The 17,735-nt window shown below is 38.2% G+C and overlaps 1 protein-coding gene across 1 annotated transcript; it reads right to left on the bottom strand.

Moving 5' to 3' along the window:
- Window positions 1-5,648: 5,648 nt before the first annotated feature.
- LOC141554755 (uncharacterized) lies at window positions 5,649-17,521 on the bottom strand. The gene is made up of 7 exons (XM_074287026.1): window positions 16,759-17,521; window positions 13,173-13,238; window positions 12,182-12,282; window positions 10,428-10,492; window positions 9,671-9,858; window positions 8,976-9,128; window positions 5,649-6,713 (listed from the first exon to the last, which is right to left on the bottom strand). The coding sequence occupies exons 1-7, from the start codon at window positions 17,321-17,323 to the stop codon at window positions 6,373-6,375; spliced, it is 1,479 nt and encodes a 492-aa protein (XP_074143127.1). The 5' UTR covers window positions 17,324-17,521; the 3' UTR covers window positions 5,649-6,372.
- Window positions 17,522-17,735: the final 214 nt, after the last annotated feature.

Below are 17,735 nucleotides of genomic sequence, written 5' to 3'. Positions count from 1 at the left end.
TCAGAGAAAGGGGCTATATTATCCCCATTTCACAGCTGAGAAAACAGAGGCAAACAGAAGTGACCTGCCCAGGGTCATACAACAAGTGTCAGGTTGGATTTGAACTGAAGTCATTCTGACTCCAGGCTCAGGATGCTACCAACTAAGCCACCCATCTGCCAATCATACAGTGAGGAGTCAGAGACTTGTATGTTCACAATGGGGAAAACAGCTCAAGGGCCCCACCATCTGGCCCTCTTGAGAATACATGATCTGAGAACATTTGGCCCTTAATATTTTTTAAGCTCAGAGAGCCACCCCACAATCTTCAGTCATCTGTGACTCACCACTGCCACACCCTAACTATCACAACAAAAAAAGGAATTGCTGAATTTCCACCAAAGGGCTTGCCTAGAGAAGGAATCAGATATTAAATAATTTATGGGAGGTCACGCAAGCAAACAAGATAGAACAAATTACTAACAAAATAGCAGAAGGAAAGCAAATCATCAATTAGTGCTGAAGACAAAGACCAAAATATGGACTTTCCCAGGAGCAAAGAAATAGCAAGTCACCAGCAGTGACTTGTGGGATCCAAATCCCCACAGGCCCTTTGGCAGTAGTTGTCCCAGATAATAGAGAGGAACAGATGGCCCTACAGCCTCCAAAGGCTCTATTGGAAGAAGGCCTATCCTAGGTTCATAGGTTCCTGAAATCTTAGGAATGGAAAGTGACCATGGCTTGAGCCACTAATGTAAAGAAAATATCATTTGGGAGCAACATAATCACCTATAAATAAAGCTTTGATCTAATGCAATCCTTTCCCCCTCTGACAGTCTCCCATTTGGCAGATGAGAAAAGGAAGATTACAGGAAGTTAAATGATTTATGGGAAGGTCATCCAATGATAGAAGCAGCAGACATATTTCTCATACCCAACTTCCAGTACAAAAGGAGATGGTTTCAGGTTATGAAATGCTGAGGTTGTGGGAAAGTGGCAACTCAAACAGTGCCTATTTTCACAGACTCACTTAGCACCATCAACGTGAAAACATCCCTTCAATAGACCAAGAAGGATGTAATTAGTGGAGGGAGGTACACAAAGAAGAGAACAAATAATTATGGGAAAGTGAGGGAACAAATTCCTTCTTCCCCAAAGAAGCAGGGACTTCAGACCAAATATAGACAAATATAAGTAATTACTAAGTAACTTTCACCCATGAAATTACCCCCTCCACACTCAAAACTCAATTTTCTGGCATGTACTTCGTACACCTATATTTTCCACAAAAGTTACTTTCACATAGTATTAAGCTTCCTAGAAGTCTTTAGGGAGGAAGGAGAGGAAAGAGGAGGAGGAAGAGAGAGAAGAAGGAGCCAAGGGAGGAGAAGGAAGAAAAGAAAGGAAAAGGGGGAGAGGAGGAGGAGAGAGAGAGAGAGAGAGAGAGAGAGAGAGAGAGAGAGAGAGAGAGAGAGAGAGAGAGAGAGAGAGAGAGAGAGAGGAAGGAAGGAGAGAAGAAGAGAGGGAAGGAAGATGGAGGGAGGAAGAGGGGGAAAAAAGACTACTTTGGTCATTCTATGGTCATTCCCTGGCTCTGTAAGCTCCTTGCTATGAAGGAATTCATAAGGCTTTATTCCCCTGGCTGTCCGTTTTTCTCTCACCTTAAAGCACCCAACACTTCCTTTTAAAACAACCACAAAACAGAAAGGAATCAGAGTCTTTCTAATCTGGGATATCATAACATGCGGTCCAAGGATTCCCAAGGAGTCAGGGGGTGTGTGAACTTGGATGGGAAGAAAAAAAAAAGACATCATCATTTAAATATGATTAGTTTTCTTTGTTATATACTATGTACTTTCTTTTATGTATTAAAAAATTATTCCAATGAGTATCAGCTTCACCACACTGCCTGAGGGGTCCACGACCCAGTAAGAGGTAAGAACTCCTGATTCAACCTGTATATAAAAGCAAGAAATCTCTACAGCTTCCAGTGGAAAGAAAGCGCTATTAGGGGTCAGAGGACCTAGCTTGAATCTCAGTTTTATCACTTAATGTGGAAACTGTCTCCAGTGAGTCATTTAACATTTTTAAAAACTCAGTTTCCTCTTTAATAAATGTTCCTCATGGCACCACCCGCTGGTCCCCTGTAAAAGCACCGCGGGCCTTCATCTATGTTGGCTTGTTCCCCCAGTCTCTGTTCCCAAGTGTTTAAAATAGGATTGGCTGGAGTTGCTTTTCCTGTTGGGTAGATGGAAAAATACTGACCTATGGAGTTAGAGAGAATGAGAAAATTGAGCTGCTGAGTTTAGAAGCGGAAACTCCGGGCTGCTCTGCAGTAAACAAAGCAGCGGGGAGATCTAGTGGCAAAGCCCAAGTCGGAGCAGGGAGATGCAGGTGGAAAAACAGTAAGGTTGGAGTAGTCCAATTCTGTAGCCCAGCAACAGGTCAGCGGCTCTTTATGTGGGGGATGCTGGCCCCTGCTGGCCTCGTGGCAGATTGCAGTTATTCCACAGTAAAGTGTGGATTTGGAGAGGAAAGGGAAGGAAGGAAGGGAAGAAGGAGGGAGGGAAGATGAGAGGAAAAGTGGGAAAGAAGAAAGGAGGAAAGGAAGAGGAAGGAGGGATGGAAGAAGAGGGAATGAAAGGGAAGGGAAGAAGAAAGGAAAGCGAGAGGGAGGGAAGAAAGGAATGAAGGAAGATGAGGGAGGAAAGATGGGGAGGAATATTTATTAAGCATCCATCTCCTGTGTATTGGGCATTGTGCTAAGTACTTTAAAAATCCTCTTAAATGAGTCTTACCACATCCTTTAGAAGTAGATAGTTTCTTTAATTGTAAAATGAGGATAAAAGGGGATCTAAGGCAGAAGTTAAATGACTTGCCTGCTTGCCCAAAGTCACACACCTAAAAAGCATCATAAACCTAATAAGTATCTGTGGTTCTTCAGACATTTTCAGCTGTGTCTGACTCTTTGCAACCCCATTTGGGATGTTTTGGCAAAAATACTGAAATAGTTTGCCATATCTTCCTTCAGTTCATTTTACAGATGAGGAAACTGAAGCAAACAGGATTAAGTGACTTGTCCAGGGTCACACAATCAGCACGTGTCTCAACCAAGATTGAAGTCGGCTCTTCCTGACTTCAGGTTCAGCCATCTGTCACTACACAGAAAAGTGGCCTCCAGGAGTTGAGGTAGGTGATTATTTCCCGAGAAGGATAATAGGAGTATTTAAGCACCACCTTGCTTAAAAAGTAAGAGCAGACAATATGTGCTCAGTGTTAAGGAACCTGCAGCCAAATGCTAAAAGCCCCCAGAAGAATTGGATCCTGATTCAGATCATGATTGGTAGCCAACTATCCATAAAAGCAGTCAAGAGATTAAAGGAGGGCTAGGGGGAGGAGGTTTGGATTTTGTTCTGTTTGGCCACTTTGTAAATACTCTTGGACAAGTCACTACCCCAAAGCCTGTTTGTCATTTGTAAAATGAAGGACCCAGATTAGATGAACTCCAAATTCTCTTCCAACTCCTAAATTCCAGTGAACGATACCCTTTCACTTCAAACACGAGTCCCTAACCTCTTCTGGGTCACAGACCCCTTTGGCAGTACAGTGATGTCTATGGATTTCTTCTCAGAATAATATTTTTAAGCTTATGGAATAGAACACATGGGATCAAAGGAAATCAGTTGTATTAAAATAAAGTTATAAAAGTAATTAAAAACCAAGTACTCAGACGCCAGATTACCAAATGGAGGTTAAAGGAAGAGCAGAGGTGAATGGCAGTACACAGTAAGACAGAAGGAAAAGAAAAGAAGTATACTTCCTGGAATGATGAGTGAAAAATTGTCCCAGGTCTGTGGCCTCATCATCATAGGATTAGCAGATCTGAAATTCCCCTCTTGGCTTGTCATGCACTAATTTCTACATAGCATTTTTTAATGATATAAAGTTTGACTGTCCACCTGAACCCTTGCAATGGAATCCCCCCCAAACTGGCAGAGTTTGTCTCTCATTCCCTCTGCCTATCTCTCTCTCCATCAAAATCCCTTTTCCCTGGACTATGACTCTTTTTTTCTAGATGTCAAGCAAAGCACTGATTAAACTTGATATTTGAGTGTTTAATGGAGGAAGACTCCTCCTGAAAAGTTTTCAAAGCCTCAGAGAAATTAAATCTCAATAAGTGGTTAGTATGGTTAATGACAGTGGATTAATTTCCCATCTTTCACCAACTCTGCCCTTCGAAAGTGATGACTGGATATACCGAGTGCTTTAGAGAGGTATCCTGTGCACTTATAACACTCCCTGCAAAGAAAACTTCTCCCACAGACACAAGGAAATAGAGTCTTCTTTCTGCTTTCTACAACTGATTACAAATGCCCATTACGTTAATCAACACTGTTTTCTTGACCGCAGCTTTCTCTTCTCATCATAGACTTGTTAATGGAATACAAAGGTGAAGTGGAATATAAAGAGAAGGCAAAACTTGCTTCACTCCTACAGTTGTTAGTCCTGCTTTAGAACTGTGGCGTGCCCATCTGTCAAGAAGAGCCAATGTATATAATACCTTCACCTCCGCTACTGGAATACTTCTTCAGAAGGGTCATTTAGGAGGTTTATAACATATAAGAGGGGAGAAGAGGGAAAGAAAAGTATTAGTTGCCTCTTCTTTGTAGCATTGAAAATCTCATGCACAGGAACACAGTTGGAGTAGGGCAATGAGAAGTGGTCTGCCATCTCCTCTTGTTTACTTATTTCTAAAAGTGTACATTAGCACTATATAATATGTGGTTTTACCCATGTTTTCTCCCCTAACCCTCCTCCTTCCCTCCCCCTCCCCACATCTGTCTTGGGGAAAAAAGAAATCTAAATTCTTCCCTTCCTCAGGGCATCAGATAACTTTGATTTCCTATGAAGCTCCCACTGGACCCAGCCAGGATCACTTTCTTCTCCCTCCCCCCAATAGTATTTTATTTTTCCAATTACATGTAAAGATAGTTTAACATTCACTTTTATAACATTTTGAGTTTAAAATTTTTTCCCAGGGCAGCTAGGTGGCCCAGTGGATAGAGCACCAGCCTTGAATTCAGGAGGACCCGAGTTCAAATCTGGTCTCAGACACTTAACACTTCCTAGATGTGTGACCCTGGGCAAGTCACTTAACCCCAGCCTCAGAAAAAAATACAATAAAATAAAATAAAATCCCTTACCTCCCTCTTCCTCAAGACAGAAAGCAATCCAATATAGGTTATACATGATTAATACTTTCAAACATATTTTCATATTTGTCATGTTGAAGATTACTTACTTTCATCTTTGTTTTATAAAACAGAGAGAAACAACTCTCAGTATAAGCTTACCCAAAGCCAAGATGCGCATAAGTGCAGGTCCTCTTCTGTATTCTACATAATATCTCAAATGCTTATGATGCCCCTTATATTATAGTGTCCTCTCAGCAGCTTGTGTAAGCATTCCCCGTGCCTACATTGCAACCTGATAAAAATGTGACCATGTTATAAAGTTTAAGAAAAAAAATATTTTTTACCAAAAAAGTATATTTTCTTTGAACGTCAGCTTACAAGGAAACTATTGTATCAGACAAAGCATCTTCTCTGAACAAGTAGCCATAACTAAAAAACAATAACAAAAAAAAAAAAAACAACCAAACAAAAAACTTAACAATATAGTGTTTATTAAGTTATCTCTTGAAACAGACAATTTAAAACAAAAAATCATTTCAACAGTAGACTAAGAATTAAGAAAGTTTCTACATATACAATACACATATTCTAATTTCACAAAAAAGATGACAGATACAAAGAGAATTATTCTTGAATACCAAGAATTCCCAGTGGGGAATTATTTTTTAATACATCATATAAAAATACATTCTGGTCAAATAAGAATTTCTAAACTGTGCTAAATTAACATCACTTTAACTTGGGCAACCTCAGAAGTCACAGGACTCATCAGCTTTGGAAATAGGTATAGTGGGACCTTCCATTTCCTGGAACCCTAGGTGCTTCCTGCAGACTTCAGTCAAATGGCACAAAAGTTTCCAGATGGTTAGCTTTGTGCTTCTGCTCATTACAGGAATTAGTGTGAAAGTCTTGATGCTAAGACACAAATATGTGAATTCCTTCACCTAGACAGGCTGGAATCTAGAGCCAAAAAAGTATAATTCAGGTAGGAAGGAACGAAAAACAAACTGAATAACAGTCAGAAATTCTCATTGGAAAGACTTCCCCTCTTTCCTCAAAAATGTTCAGTATCTTTTTTGTTGTGCTGGAGAAAAGAGTTATTACTCACCTACAACCATTGACAGAAAAGTCACCTCCTTCCTCCACCTGACTCAAAGGAGACCAGAGGAACAATGGATAAATTTTCCTTAACTCATTATTAGAGACTTTCAGACTGTTCCATACTCACATGAGAGTCTTTGCTTAGGTAAGGTATTTGTTCCAGGGAGCCATCCATGACTCTGTCTTGGGGGTTGGATTCATAGGGATTGTAGAGGGCATATTTATTGAATTTCTTCAGTTTAGAGTGAGATTTGGTTTGGGTCTGTGGTAATGTAGACAAACCCTCCAAGGACATTGTCTCCTGAAGGCAAAAATCGTTCTTCTTTCGGGTTGTTTTGCTTGCCAGCCACACAAAACTTACTATCAGCATGAGGAGGATGGTGGCAAAAACAGTGGCACTGATGAGAAGATCCAGATAATTGAAATAAAATCCAACTCCTGAAAGAGGGAAGAAATGATGATTCAAGATTGAAATTAAAATTAGATGAGACAAAACAAAATATGTTTTTAATGGGGAGGAGGGTCTTCCCTTGGATATGAATTATACAATTCATCAGGTAGCAGAAGTGAATTTAGCCACATATTTGAGTTCTCCAGGCTTCACATTTTAAGTAAGGAATGAATTAGAGAATAAGATTTGGTTTTCCTGAGCTGATATCTGGGGTCAGCATATTACTAGCTCCTCCCTAAAAATCAAAACAAAAAATGAAAGATAATCCCTGGCTCCCCTCACATCCAGTGATGAAATGGTCTTTTTCAAGATGGCTTTTGGCCAGGGCTACACAGTAATGTGATATCCACTGTTTCTGATTCAGAGCCTAAATCACTATAGTCAATAAGAAATGGAAACTATCACCTCATTCATCAAGAAATCTGATCTTCACTTCACCATCGTAATAACATCTGAAACAATTTATTAAAGCTTAACCTAGATATCTGCTAAAGCTCAACTACTATGTCCATCCCTCTAGAACATAAGATTCTAGAAGGAGAGACTATTACTTTTTGTCTTTGCACTTCTAGCTCCTAGCTCAGCTCCCTATATTTATTCTACACACCTAATTTATATTCTTTCATTCATTAGATTATGCTCTTAATGCTTGCTTATTTATGGTACCTTAAAAATTTTTGGATAACTAGATTACATTTCTACCTGAGGGATGCCATCCAGCATTGGCTTTGATAGTCCATATTTGGAAAGGACATATCTCTAGTTGTCAAGGTTTAAAATGATAATCCTTTGTAGAGAGATATATAACAGGTGGTAAACAGTCTAATGCTCAAGTTAACAGATGCTTTCATGAACTCTCATTAAAGTTAAGATTATCATTCCCTGTGGACATACTTCAAACCTGGGTTTCTAAGTTAGAGATCTCATTGGGATGAATAGAATGAAATCTCTCATAGGCAACATGGCAGATAAAAGACATGGCTATACTAATTAGATCAATCATTAGCTTGTAAAATATTCCAACTGAGACTGAGACAGGTAGTTACTGGGTTCATAATTACCATACTTCAGAGAAATTTAGAGAAAGTTGCTTATTACTCAGAGTTCCCTCTGGCCTGTGATGCTACAGCCATAAGAACATCAGAGCTATATGAAAAACAAACTCAATTTTCAAAATGGAGGGGGAAGGTAGAAAAGGACTAATATTCTTTCCTCCCTAAACAGAGCAATATTATGGAGGAGAAAGAATTTTCAGAAAACTGGCTCAGAACCAACTATGATCCCATGAGCACTTATGTATAAATCCAGAATTAGAATAAACAAGTGAAAAATGAAAGATGACTCAATGGGACCTTGATGCATTAAGAGCCAGAAAATGCGGGTTCAATACTGACTCTGCTACCCTTTGGAAGTTTGCCTAATTCTATTAGACTTGTGTTGGAAAGAGCCATCCACATCCAAAGAGAGAACTATGGAGACTGACTGTGGATCAAAGCATAGCATCTTTAGCCTTTTTTTGTGCTTGTTACTTGCTATTTGAAAAAAAAGAAAAAAAAAGTTTGCCTTTCTTTCAGTTCTCTCATCTGTAAAATACTGTAGGGACTACAATAAAGGAAAACATTTGAAAGACTTCAAAGCTCTGATTAATGCAAGGACCAGCTATAATCTGAGAGGACAGACTAAAAAGCATGATTCCCGTGATAGCCACTGGGCTATAAGGTAGAGAATAAGACATGTATTATTCAAAATGATCAATACATTAACTTATTTTGTTTTGTTTGTAAGAAAAGTTTCTATGGTGGTGAAGTACCTGTAATTTAATTTTGGGGTGCTTATGAGGTTTGGTGGGGTTTTTTTTTTGAAGCAATTGTAGTTAAGTGACTTATCCAGGGTCACATAGTATAATTTAATTTTTAAAAAATTATGAGGGGCAGCTAGGTGGTGTAGTGGATAGAGAACCCGACGTGAAGTCAGGAGGACATGAGTTCAAATCTGGGCTTAGACACTTAACACTTCCTGGCTGTGTGACTCTGGGCAAGTCACTAAACACCAGTTGCCTCAGGGGGAAAAATATGCCTACTACATAGAAAGTATTTAATACATGTTTGCTAATTGACTAATTTTTAAAGATTAAAAAAATAAAATGAAGGTGTGAATAGGCTCTCAATTTATGATCTTAGGATTTACAATCAATTCATCTTTGGTCTCTTTGGTTTCCATACAAGTAGTATGCACTGACTTTCCAATACCTGAAGAAGGGACAGGGACACATAGGATACCAGTTTGCATGGGGGAATGGTCTTCATAGTCTTCTTTGCAATGACATACATAAGTACCAACTTCATTGAAGCACTCAGCTCCTTCACCACATTGTTCTAGGCCAATTTCACATTCATTCACATCTAAGAGGAAAAAAATCAGGATCAAATCACACCATAAGACAGTTTGTAATCTATCTAGTGGGCTAGATACACTGTCACCCCACTCTCCCCATAATTAAAGAGACAAAAGGAGTATAAAAGATTCATCAGATCTCCTGCAATACACGGTGGCCCTGATACCAAGGGAATCTGCCCAGAAGTGACAAAGCAGCCGATACTAGATCAAGTCTATGCTAATAAGCATTATTAAAATTAAATGGTCCACCTTTCAATCCTACCTTTTCAGAGGTTGGGCAGGAAGGGAAGGGGAGAGTGGACATGGATGTAAAATACTGTTTCTAACAGATTTTTTTTTTGATGTATTGATAATTTTTTCTGAATTTTTATCTTCTTTTTTTTTTCCCTTTTACTTTCGCAAAAGAATCCTTTCTGATGAGGGATGGCTCTGGGCATGAGGTGAGGGATACAGGAAGAAACCTAATCAATGTAAAAACAAAAGATATTGATACAATTCTATTTTTTAAAAAAGATGACGTCATCACTGGTACCCAACAGGCCCATACCATGAATGGAGACAGATTTCAGATGAAGTTGGAGAGCTTTTACTGTATTTCTGATGAGAGTTCTTATTTGAAGATGCAGAGCATCATTCTCAGATCCTCCAAACTCAGACATCAGGTTGTCTGACATATTTCTTCCTCTAGATCTCAGAAACAGCCAGAAAATGAACGTGACATTTGAGGTATCTTTTCTACAAGTATTATGGAGGAAGAAAAACAAAAACCTCTAGTTATAGAATAAAGTTTTATGATAAAGGAAAAACAAACAAAAAAACATACTAAATTCAATATATCTATATATGATGTTTTTGGGAATCTCTTATTTTGGCCATTATAGATTTAATTCTACATTTCTAGTAATCAACATGGAAAAGTATATTAAATTATATGCTTTCTATATAATAATTTTATTTTTATCATTCATACTGGAATGCCAGCAAAGAAGTTAACATGCTTTACCTAGGACTTTAGTAGTAGCATATCTCCTTGCCTCAGGCTCATTTAATTTATTCTCAGTCCTTTCTCTCTACTCCCACAAGACAGGAAGAAAGTTATCAGAAACTTAGCTCCTGCCTGATCCTGTCTAGTTTTCAGAGCTAGTTTTTATGAGTTCACTTTTATTGCAGGTAAACAATAATCATGCATTACAACAGCAAATAACGCCTCATTTCTTTTTCCCAAAGAAGAAAATCATTATGGTAATACCATCTTGAATAAATCCATGACTAACAATGTTGGAGAACCAGTCCCCTACACTCACCTTTTAATTCTAGTTAGTTTGAATGCATCTGCTTCAGGTGAAAAGTGGCCTAGATTTTCTCCAATCTGCAAGGAGGAACCAAAGATGCACTTAATGAATCCATCTTTACCCAAAGCCTTGTTCCATTTCACAGCTGCTTATTCTAGGCCAAAAAACATCCATGTATAGATTCTACATTCAAGGATCCCAAGGGCATGAAATAGTCATAAAGTAGTCTCTTCCTGTAACATCCTTAAAGGGATGAAAGTAGCTACTTTCCTCCAGATTATTATTTTTTTTAAATATTGCTGGTTAATCTTGTTGGGACAATGCTGCCTATTCAAAAAAGTGGTCATTAAGTCAACCAATCCCAGAGGCTATGATGGCTAATTGGAGATTCTAAGCAGTTATCTAAATAATTTTAATTAACATGCTTTCACCTAAAATCTTAGTAATTTGATGATTCAGAGCTTTGGCATAAAAGAGCAACATAATTGTCTCAGCTTTTTATAATACATTAATAGGTTCATTTCATCACATTTGAAATATTCATCGAATGTGGATCACAACATAGTATTTTCACCTTTGAGAGAAAAAAAAAAAAACCAAGCAAGCAAACAACAACATTCTTTTCCATTTTGATCTGATTTTTCTTGTGCAACATGATAAAAGTGGAAATAGGTGGAAATAGAAGAATTGCACATGCTTAACCTATATTAGATAACTTGCTGTAAAGGGGAGAGGATGGGAGAAAAATTTGGAACAAAAGACTTTGCAAGGGTGAATGTTGAAAACTATTTTTGCATGTATTTTGAAAAAAAAGTTATTATTATTTTTAAAAAGGAATATCCATATCAGAATTCCTTCTTAAACAGAAAAAAGTATATTTTCTCCAAGATCTCTAATCCATTCTTGATGTATTTTATGGACCAAATAATATATCTGTTTTATCAATTTTCCCACTGAAGTAAGAAGGTGGCACAGGGAATAGAACCCTATATCTGGGTTCAAATCTGGCTTCAGAGCCTTACTAGATGTGTGACTATGTAAATCACAATCTGTCAACCTCAGTTTCTTCAACTGTAAAATGAGGATAATAATAACATCTACCTCCCAAATGAGATAATGAGGCTTGAATAAAACAATATTTTTGTGTCTTGCAAAACTTAAATCCCTGTATAAATTCTATTTATCATTTTTATCTAACCTATGGCAGCTTAGTACTATATACGTGCCATTTGTTCTGTTAAACTGCTTTGGCAGTCTCCAGTCTGTAATCTTCTTGGTGGAAATGGTTTCTAGACTAAAGTAGAGAATTGGGGCCATAATAAAGTAGTTGGAGGATTGTTTTCAGGTCTTCTGCTAGTGGCTGCATTATGTACTAGGCGCTCTCAGGATGGTTTAGTGACAATATTTAGCTCCTTTTTCCTTGCACAAGGACATATAGCCTAATGTTGCCTTAGAGTCATGGGAAATAGCATTAGTAAAAGAGTAAGAAGGAACTGGGAAGAACATCCAAGAGTCCATATCTGCATGGATATATGTGTGTATATATACATATATGTGGACAAGTCACTTAAGTTGTTTACCTCAGTTTCCTTCTCTGTAAAAGGAGGTGGGGAAGGAAAGAACAAATCACTTTAGTATCTTGACCAAGAAAACCTCCTTTGGAGCCAATAAAAAGTAAGGCATGAGATAATTGAACAACAAAAAGTGGGTTTTTTATTTGTCTGTCTATGTGGTAATCTGACAAGCATTGGAACAATACATCCTACCTCTTGTTTAAATGAATCTAGCAAGGCTTTCTCCACTTCAGAGGCATTGTATGCAGCCTCTACCTGGTGTTCCATTTCAACAGTTACTTCATATAGGATATCTGCCAGACATAAAGAATGCCTCATTTAGTCTTAATTGTCTCCCCCTCTTCTTAAGCTCTTTAGAGGAACTAGTGATCAGATGTACACTTCATATAAGAAAAGACTTTGGGCATGTGTAAAACTGATGACTTAACATTTATAGTTATTTAATCTAAGTCTGAAAAATACAATGTTAGGCATAATTATTAAGAAATTATTGAGAACTTAGATTTTAAAAGTCCGAAATAAATGTAGTATATTACCTGGAGAGCTTTCATTCACGGAGTAACCAATTTAAGATTACTTTATACCAGAACAATAACCACTTTTATGGAACTCTAAAGAAGGTGAGATGCAATGAGGGGAAAAGACCTCAGGACAAGGATTCCCTTTAATTGGGAGGGAATATTGTATACTGTTCAATGGTGGGGATCCAGAAACATCCAGATACCAGAGGCTGCTGTCTTGGGGTAGGTAGGTGGGTGGGAAGAGCAAGCATGACAGGCTTAGACATGAATACACTTGCTATGCTGCTATCAGAGGGGAGAAATTGAAAGCTTCCTATATTAAATAGCTATTCCTGATAACGAGATGCTAAATTCATATATTTCTGCTAAAGAAACACAGTGGCTGAGTATTTTTGCTCTTGAATTGTTAAAATTTCAATATGGGCTTTTATATATCAGAATTAGTGATGCTACCAATCAAAGCTTGTTTTATTGATTGTCTAGATTTGAGAAAATTTTAATGCAGATTTGTTAGTATCCTCTAAATTTCAATACCATAGGGGCAACTGCCCAATCACTCTGCCCAGTTAAGACTTCTTTATACTATAGGAATATAACAACTTGGAGTTTCAATCCCAATTCAACCTTTAATATGACATGTGCCCTTGCCTTTGAAATCTTACCTCCTGGATGATGTTGGAACTCTAAGACAGATTCATTTCCAAAAGATGAGGAGGTTGGGCTTGCATCTACATTAAGTGACAAGGATAGAGAATTAAAAAAAAAAAAAAAAAAAGAATGAACAACAGGAGTAACAATAGTTTTATATTCTTGTTCTACAAGCAAAGACGGGCTTGGCACACCTGTTTTCCATTAATCACACATTAGGATGAAGGATACTTTATGCCTGCTGGGAATAATTCCTACCATACTTCTCACTCCCCTCTACCAATCCTCTGACCAGCCCCCTAGCTAAGGAACATATTGAATTTCCTTTTCAAACATGACTGTGTACTAACAATGCACATTTGTGTCATACCTTGTTGGAAACCCTTATATATAGCCTTTCTCCTTTTAGATTTCACATAACAGTTTATTTGAAACTATGTAGGAATGATAACAGCTAACAGGTATGTAATATTTTAAAGTTTGGAAAGTATTTTATAGGTATGTGTATACACTTATATATCCTCACATGTGTGTAAGGAAATACACAACACATGATGTATATATCTGTGTATAATATATATGTTGTACATGTATGGTATATATTGTGTACCTATACATATAAATGTGTGTATGTGTATATGAAATCCTATTTGATCCTTGAAACAACCATGAAAGAGGATTGTTTATTACTGTAATTTTTCCGATAAAGAAGCTAAGTGAATTGCTTAGGGTCACGCAGCTTCTAAGTATGAGAATTTGTATTCCAACACAGGTCTTCCTAAGCACAGCACCATCTACTCACCACTAAGCTGCCTCATATATTATCATCCCCCCGACACTATAGATTTCAAGATGGAAGGGATGTTAGGATCTCCATGTAGCTCCTTCATCTTACCAATTAGATTGGCGTAAATACTCAACCTGAATATTTAATAATGAGATCTTCCATCTGGATCCAGCACATTCCAGTGATCCACCTAATTTAATCATTGATTCCCCCCTACCCTGCCACTCAAATATCCAATTGGATTTTAATTAGGTTTAGGGACAACATAGCTAGATGAACAGAATGCTCAACTTGAAGACTAGAAGAGTTAGGTTCAAATTCTGTCTCTGACACTTAATAACTATGTGATCAAGGTCAAGTTAATTAGCTTCTCTGAACTTCAGGCAACTTCCTAAAGAAGAAACAAGGAAAGAAAAGGAAAGAAGGAAAGGAGAAAAAGGGGGGGAAAAAGCTTTTAGAGCTCTATAGGTTTCATCTTAGATCTACTACCCAACAAGGTCCTAAGAACATGACAATTTCCAGAGATAAACCTATTATATTTCCACTCTGCAAAAGGTATGGCACAATCCCAGCACTTGGTCTTTGCTAAAACTACCGCTGTCTGAGAGAGAGTATGAAAAAGTGATAATAAATACCATTAAACCCTTGACTGGGAGAGGAGGAGGGAAGAAATAGCCTGCTAACTTTACCACAGCTACTGGTCATTAACTCTGCCCAGGAAGAATGTGGGAGTATGGGAAGGGTGGCAGAGATGTTGGTAGATGTTTTTTTGGCACAGCCTTACTATTAATCACATCAGAAGTAGGGAAAAAGCCTTCATTAATTTGGCATAACTGGTCCCAGCCTGCTGAGGTATATAGTAGGACTGTGCACTTACAGAATCCCATAAATAGTCTCTCATCAGAACAGCCATTCTGTAGCCAAAGGTGGTCATGGTTCCCAGGCCAGCCAAGCCATGAATAGTCATTACTTATTTAAAAAGTTACCAAGTTCCTGTAATTCAGTTCCCTCACTATGTGAAGTGTGGGAAAATAACACCCACAGAGCAGGCACAACTGGTATAGTTACTTCTAGGAGTAGTCAAGATAGCTCCTCTACATCTATAAAGGTTCAGTTTAAAAATGAAGTTTCCAAAGTAAGTTTTCTGCACTCCCACCATTCTCTTCCTGTCCTTAATCCATTCCCTTCAAAGGATGGGACAAGTTTTGTTTGTGCAAGTAGTATCTAATTTTAGGCAAGCAGGATGTTAAATCTAGTATTTTTTAAAGGACATTATTGTTTGGAGGATAAATATGAAATCATGAGATCAGGTCCTCAGATACTGTTCCTTTAAAAAATAAACAAAACTCTCCCCACTAGCTTTCTACAATAACTAAAATCCAGCTGTCTTGGAAAAAAAAATGTTCAGTATAGACTTTTCCTTTTAATCTGAATCACTGAAATATTCTTCAAAATGCAGACAATTAATAAAACAACAAATCAGTCCTGAATATAGCATCTACTGATTTTCAAGGCATAAATGCTGACACTGAAAATTTAACCATTTGATCTCTAGCTAGCTAGTACAAAAGATAGAGCACCGAGTCACAAATCAGAACTATTCATCTTCAAGAGTTCAAATCTGGCTTTAGTATTTATTAGCTGTGTGACGCTGGGCAAGTCACTTAATTCTGTTCATCTCAGTTTCCTCATTTGTCAAATGAGCTGGAGAAAGAAATAGCAAACTACTATGGTAGCTTGAAATGAAAGGAACCAAAAAACCCAATGAGCATTGCAAAAAAAATTAGACACAACTGCTCAACAAGTAGGAGGTAAGCAGAACAATAGATAGAGTACCAGGCCTGGAGTCAGGAAGACTGGAGTTCAAATACAGCCTCCGGCACTTGCTAGTTGTGTGTTGCTTCAAAAAAGTGTCCCCCTGTAAAATGGGGACACACTAAAAGAGGGAATGGCCAACCACCTCAGTATTTTTGCCAAGAAAACAAAAGTCCACGGGTTCATGTAGAATTGGATGTGACTGAACAAATATAAGAACACCAAGCTAGTACAAGCTAACTCCAACAGACCCTAAGGAATACTCCAAAGAGCATCCTTTTGTACACAATATCAAGTGAAACTGTTTGGGGGGGTGGAGGGTGGAAAAGCTTAATCCCATGAGAAAAGAAGTGATTTGGAGTCAAGCATATCTTGGGAGTTAGATGGAAGATAGAAGTAGGCTGAGCTAAATTGGGTTTATATCAGGTTATCAGCCTGAAACTTGGAACCAAACTAGAGTTTGGTTATAAATGTCAATGTCATTACAATTGTAAACAACAACATCGATCAGGGCAAAGTTGTCCAGATATGGCTGTGCTCCATTGGATTATGGCTTCCCTCCAGAAGGTGTCTATTAAAACATAAATGCTCCCTGAGGGTGGGGAGGGTAGCAGAGTAACAAAGTGCCAAAAACACTAAGAGATTTCTTTATCAGTTTATCTGAAGAGAAGGGGCCCTAAAGGAAAGAGTACAGAAAATAGATAAATTTTGATAAAAGTAGGACCAGGAGGCAAAAACTTGACTTGATGTATTATGGATCACTATATGTAGAACAGGTGAGATTACTAAAAGGAAGAACAAACCTAAGAAATTTTAGAGTGAATTCTGCCTGTGGTTGGGCCTGAATGTTTTAAAGATGAAAGGATAATGCAAATAAACTATTAAGTTTAAAGGTTCTATAGATATTTACCTTGTGTTCTCTATGAAATAGCAATTTATTATCCTACCTTTCCGCTCCCCAAATAAAAATAAGTTAACACATAGTATATTCACCATACCAGTATATTCTGGGGTCAAAACCAAGACTTCATCAGCAGTCATGTTCTTCCATGCTTGATCGGGTATCAAAGACACCATGGTCTTGGCTTGCCAGTCCTGCTTGACTTTGAAGTTAGGTGTTGGAGCACTTGAGTGGGCAGCACCAGTGATTGGATGGATACCACTTGCAACTTCTCTGAGGAAGTTCTGGTCAATATAAGGGGTCTTCAAGGAAGGCAAGAGCTCAGTCAGGGTGCCAGGAGATACGGAATCCCAAACAAATTCATTGGGGGTTGTCACTTTCCTAGAGCTTCCCAGATCTGGGAGATCTCCATTGAGATGCCTGATATTTTCCAAAGTAATGGACTGAGCTGGATCCAAACTGGTTCCCTTGTTCACCTCATCCCTTGTTAGGAAAATTTCCTCACTTCTCTCTTTGCCAGTGGCACTGGATTCTGGTGCTAAGTGTTCATCATTGAACTGAAGATTTGAGAATAGTTCTTCTTTGGGAATATTTGAAGGATTTGTGATAGACTCATCAACTCCAGGCCTTATTTCTAAAAAAGTCTTTCCTTTAACCAACATCCCATGACTGGAACTCTGGTAGAGATTATGATTATTCACCGCATTTTGGGGTTTCCTTATAGTCTGATCAGTCAAGTGTGAATAAAGGTTGGAAGGCTTGGTAGTAACAGTGTCCCCTTGCCATATAAGCTTTTCTGTTTTAGTGGTGATCCAAGGGAGATTTTCTTCTCCAACTCTGGCCGTTGGAAGAAGCCTGTCAGGTTTTTAAAAGTAGCTCTGTCAAGGAAAAAGTCTTGGTAGGCCAATTAATCAATGAATCAGGAAGTCCTGACAAGTCTTCTTCAGAAGCTTTATTTTCTGGCTTGTTCCCATAGAAAGTAACTGGGATTGATGTCATCCTGAGTACCATCACAGGATCCCTTCCAGCTGAATTTTTTATGGTCTCTGTTGGGCTGCCGAGCTCCTGCTTAAG

Source organism: Sminthopsis crassicaudata, chromosome 2 (assembly GCF_048593235.1).
Source record: "Sminthopsis crassicaudata isolate SCR6 chromosome 2, ASM4859323v1, whole genome shotgun sequence".
NCBI lineage: Eukaryota > Metazoa > Chordata > Mammalia > Dasyuromorphia > Dasyuridae > Sminthopsis > Sminthopsis crassicaudata.
The sequence above is the reverse complement of the archived record's forward strand: the minus strand, read 5'-3'. Positions and strand labels throughout refer to the sequence as shown.

Coding starts and splice junctions, on each gene's coding strand:
- LOC141554755 (XM_074287026.1), bottom strand. CDS start 17,323: ATGTTGGTTAAAGGAAAGACTTTTTTAGAAATAAGGCCTGGAGTTGAT. Junction 13,239..16,758: donor TTTGACCCCAGAATATACTG/GTATGGTGAATA, acceptor CACTTAATGTAG/ATGCAAGCCCAACCTCCTCA. Junction 10,493..12,181: donor TAGATTCATTTAAACAAGAG/GTAGGATGTATT, acceptor TCCTCCTTGCAG/ATTGGAGAAAATCTAGGCCA.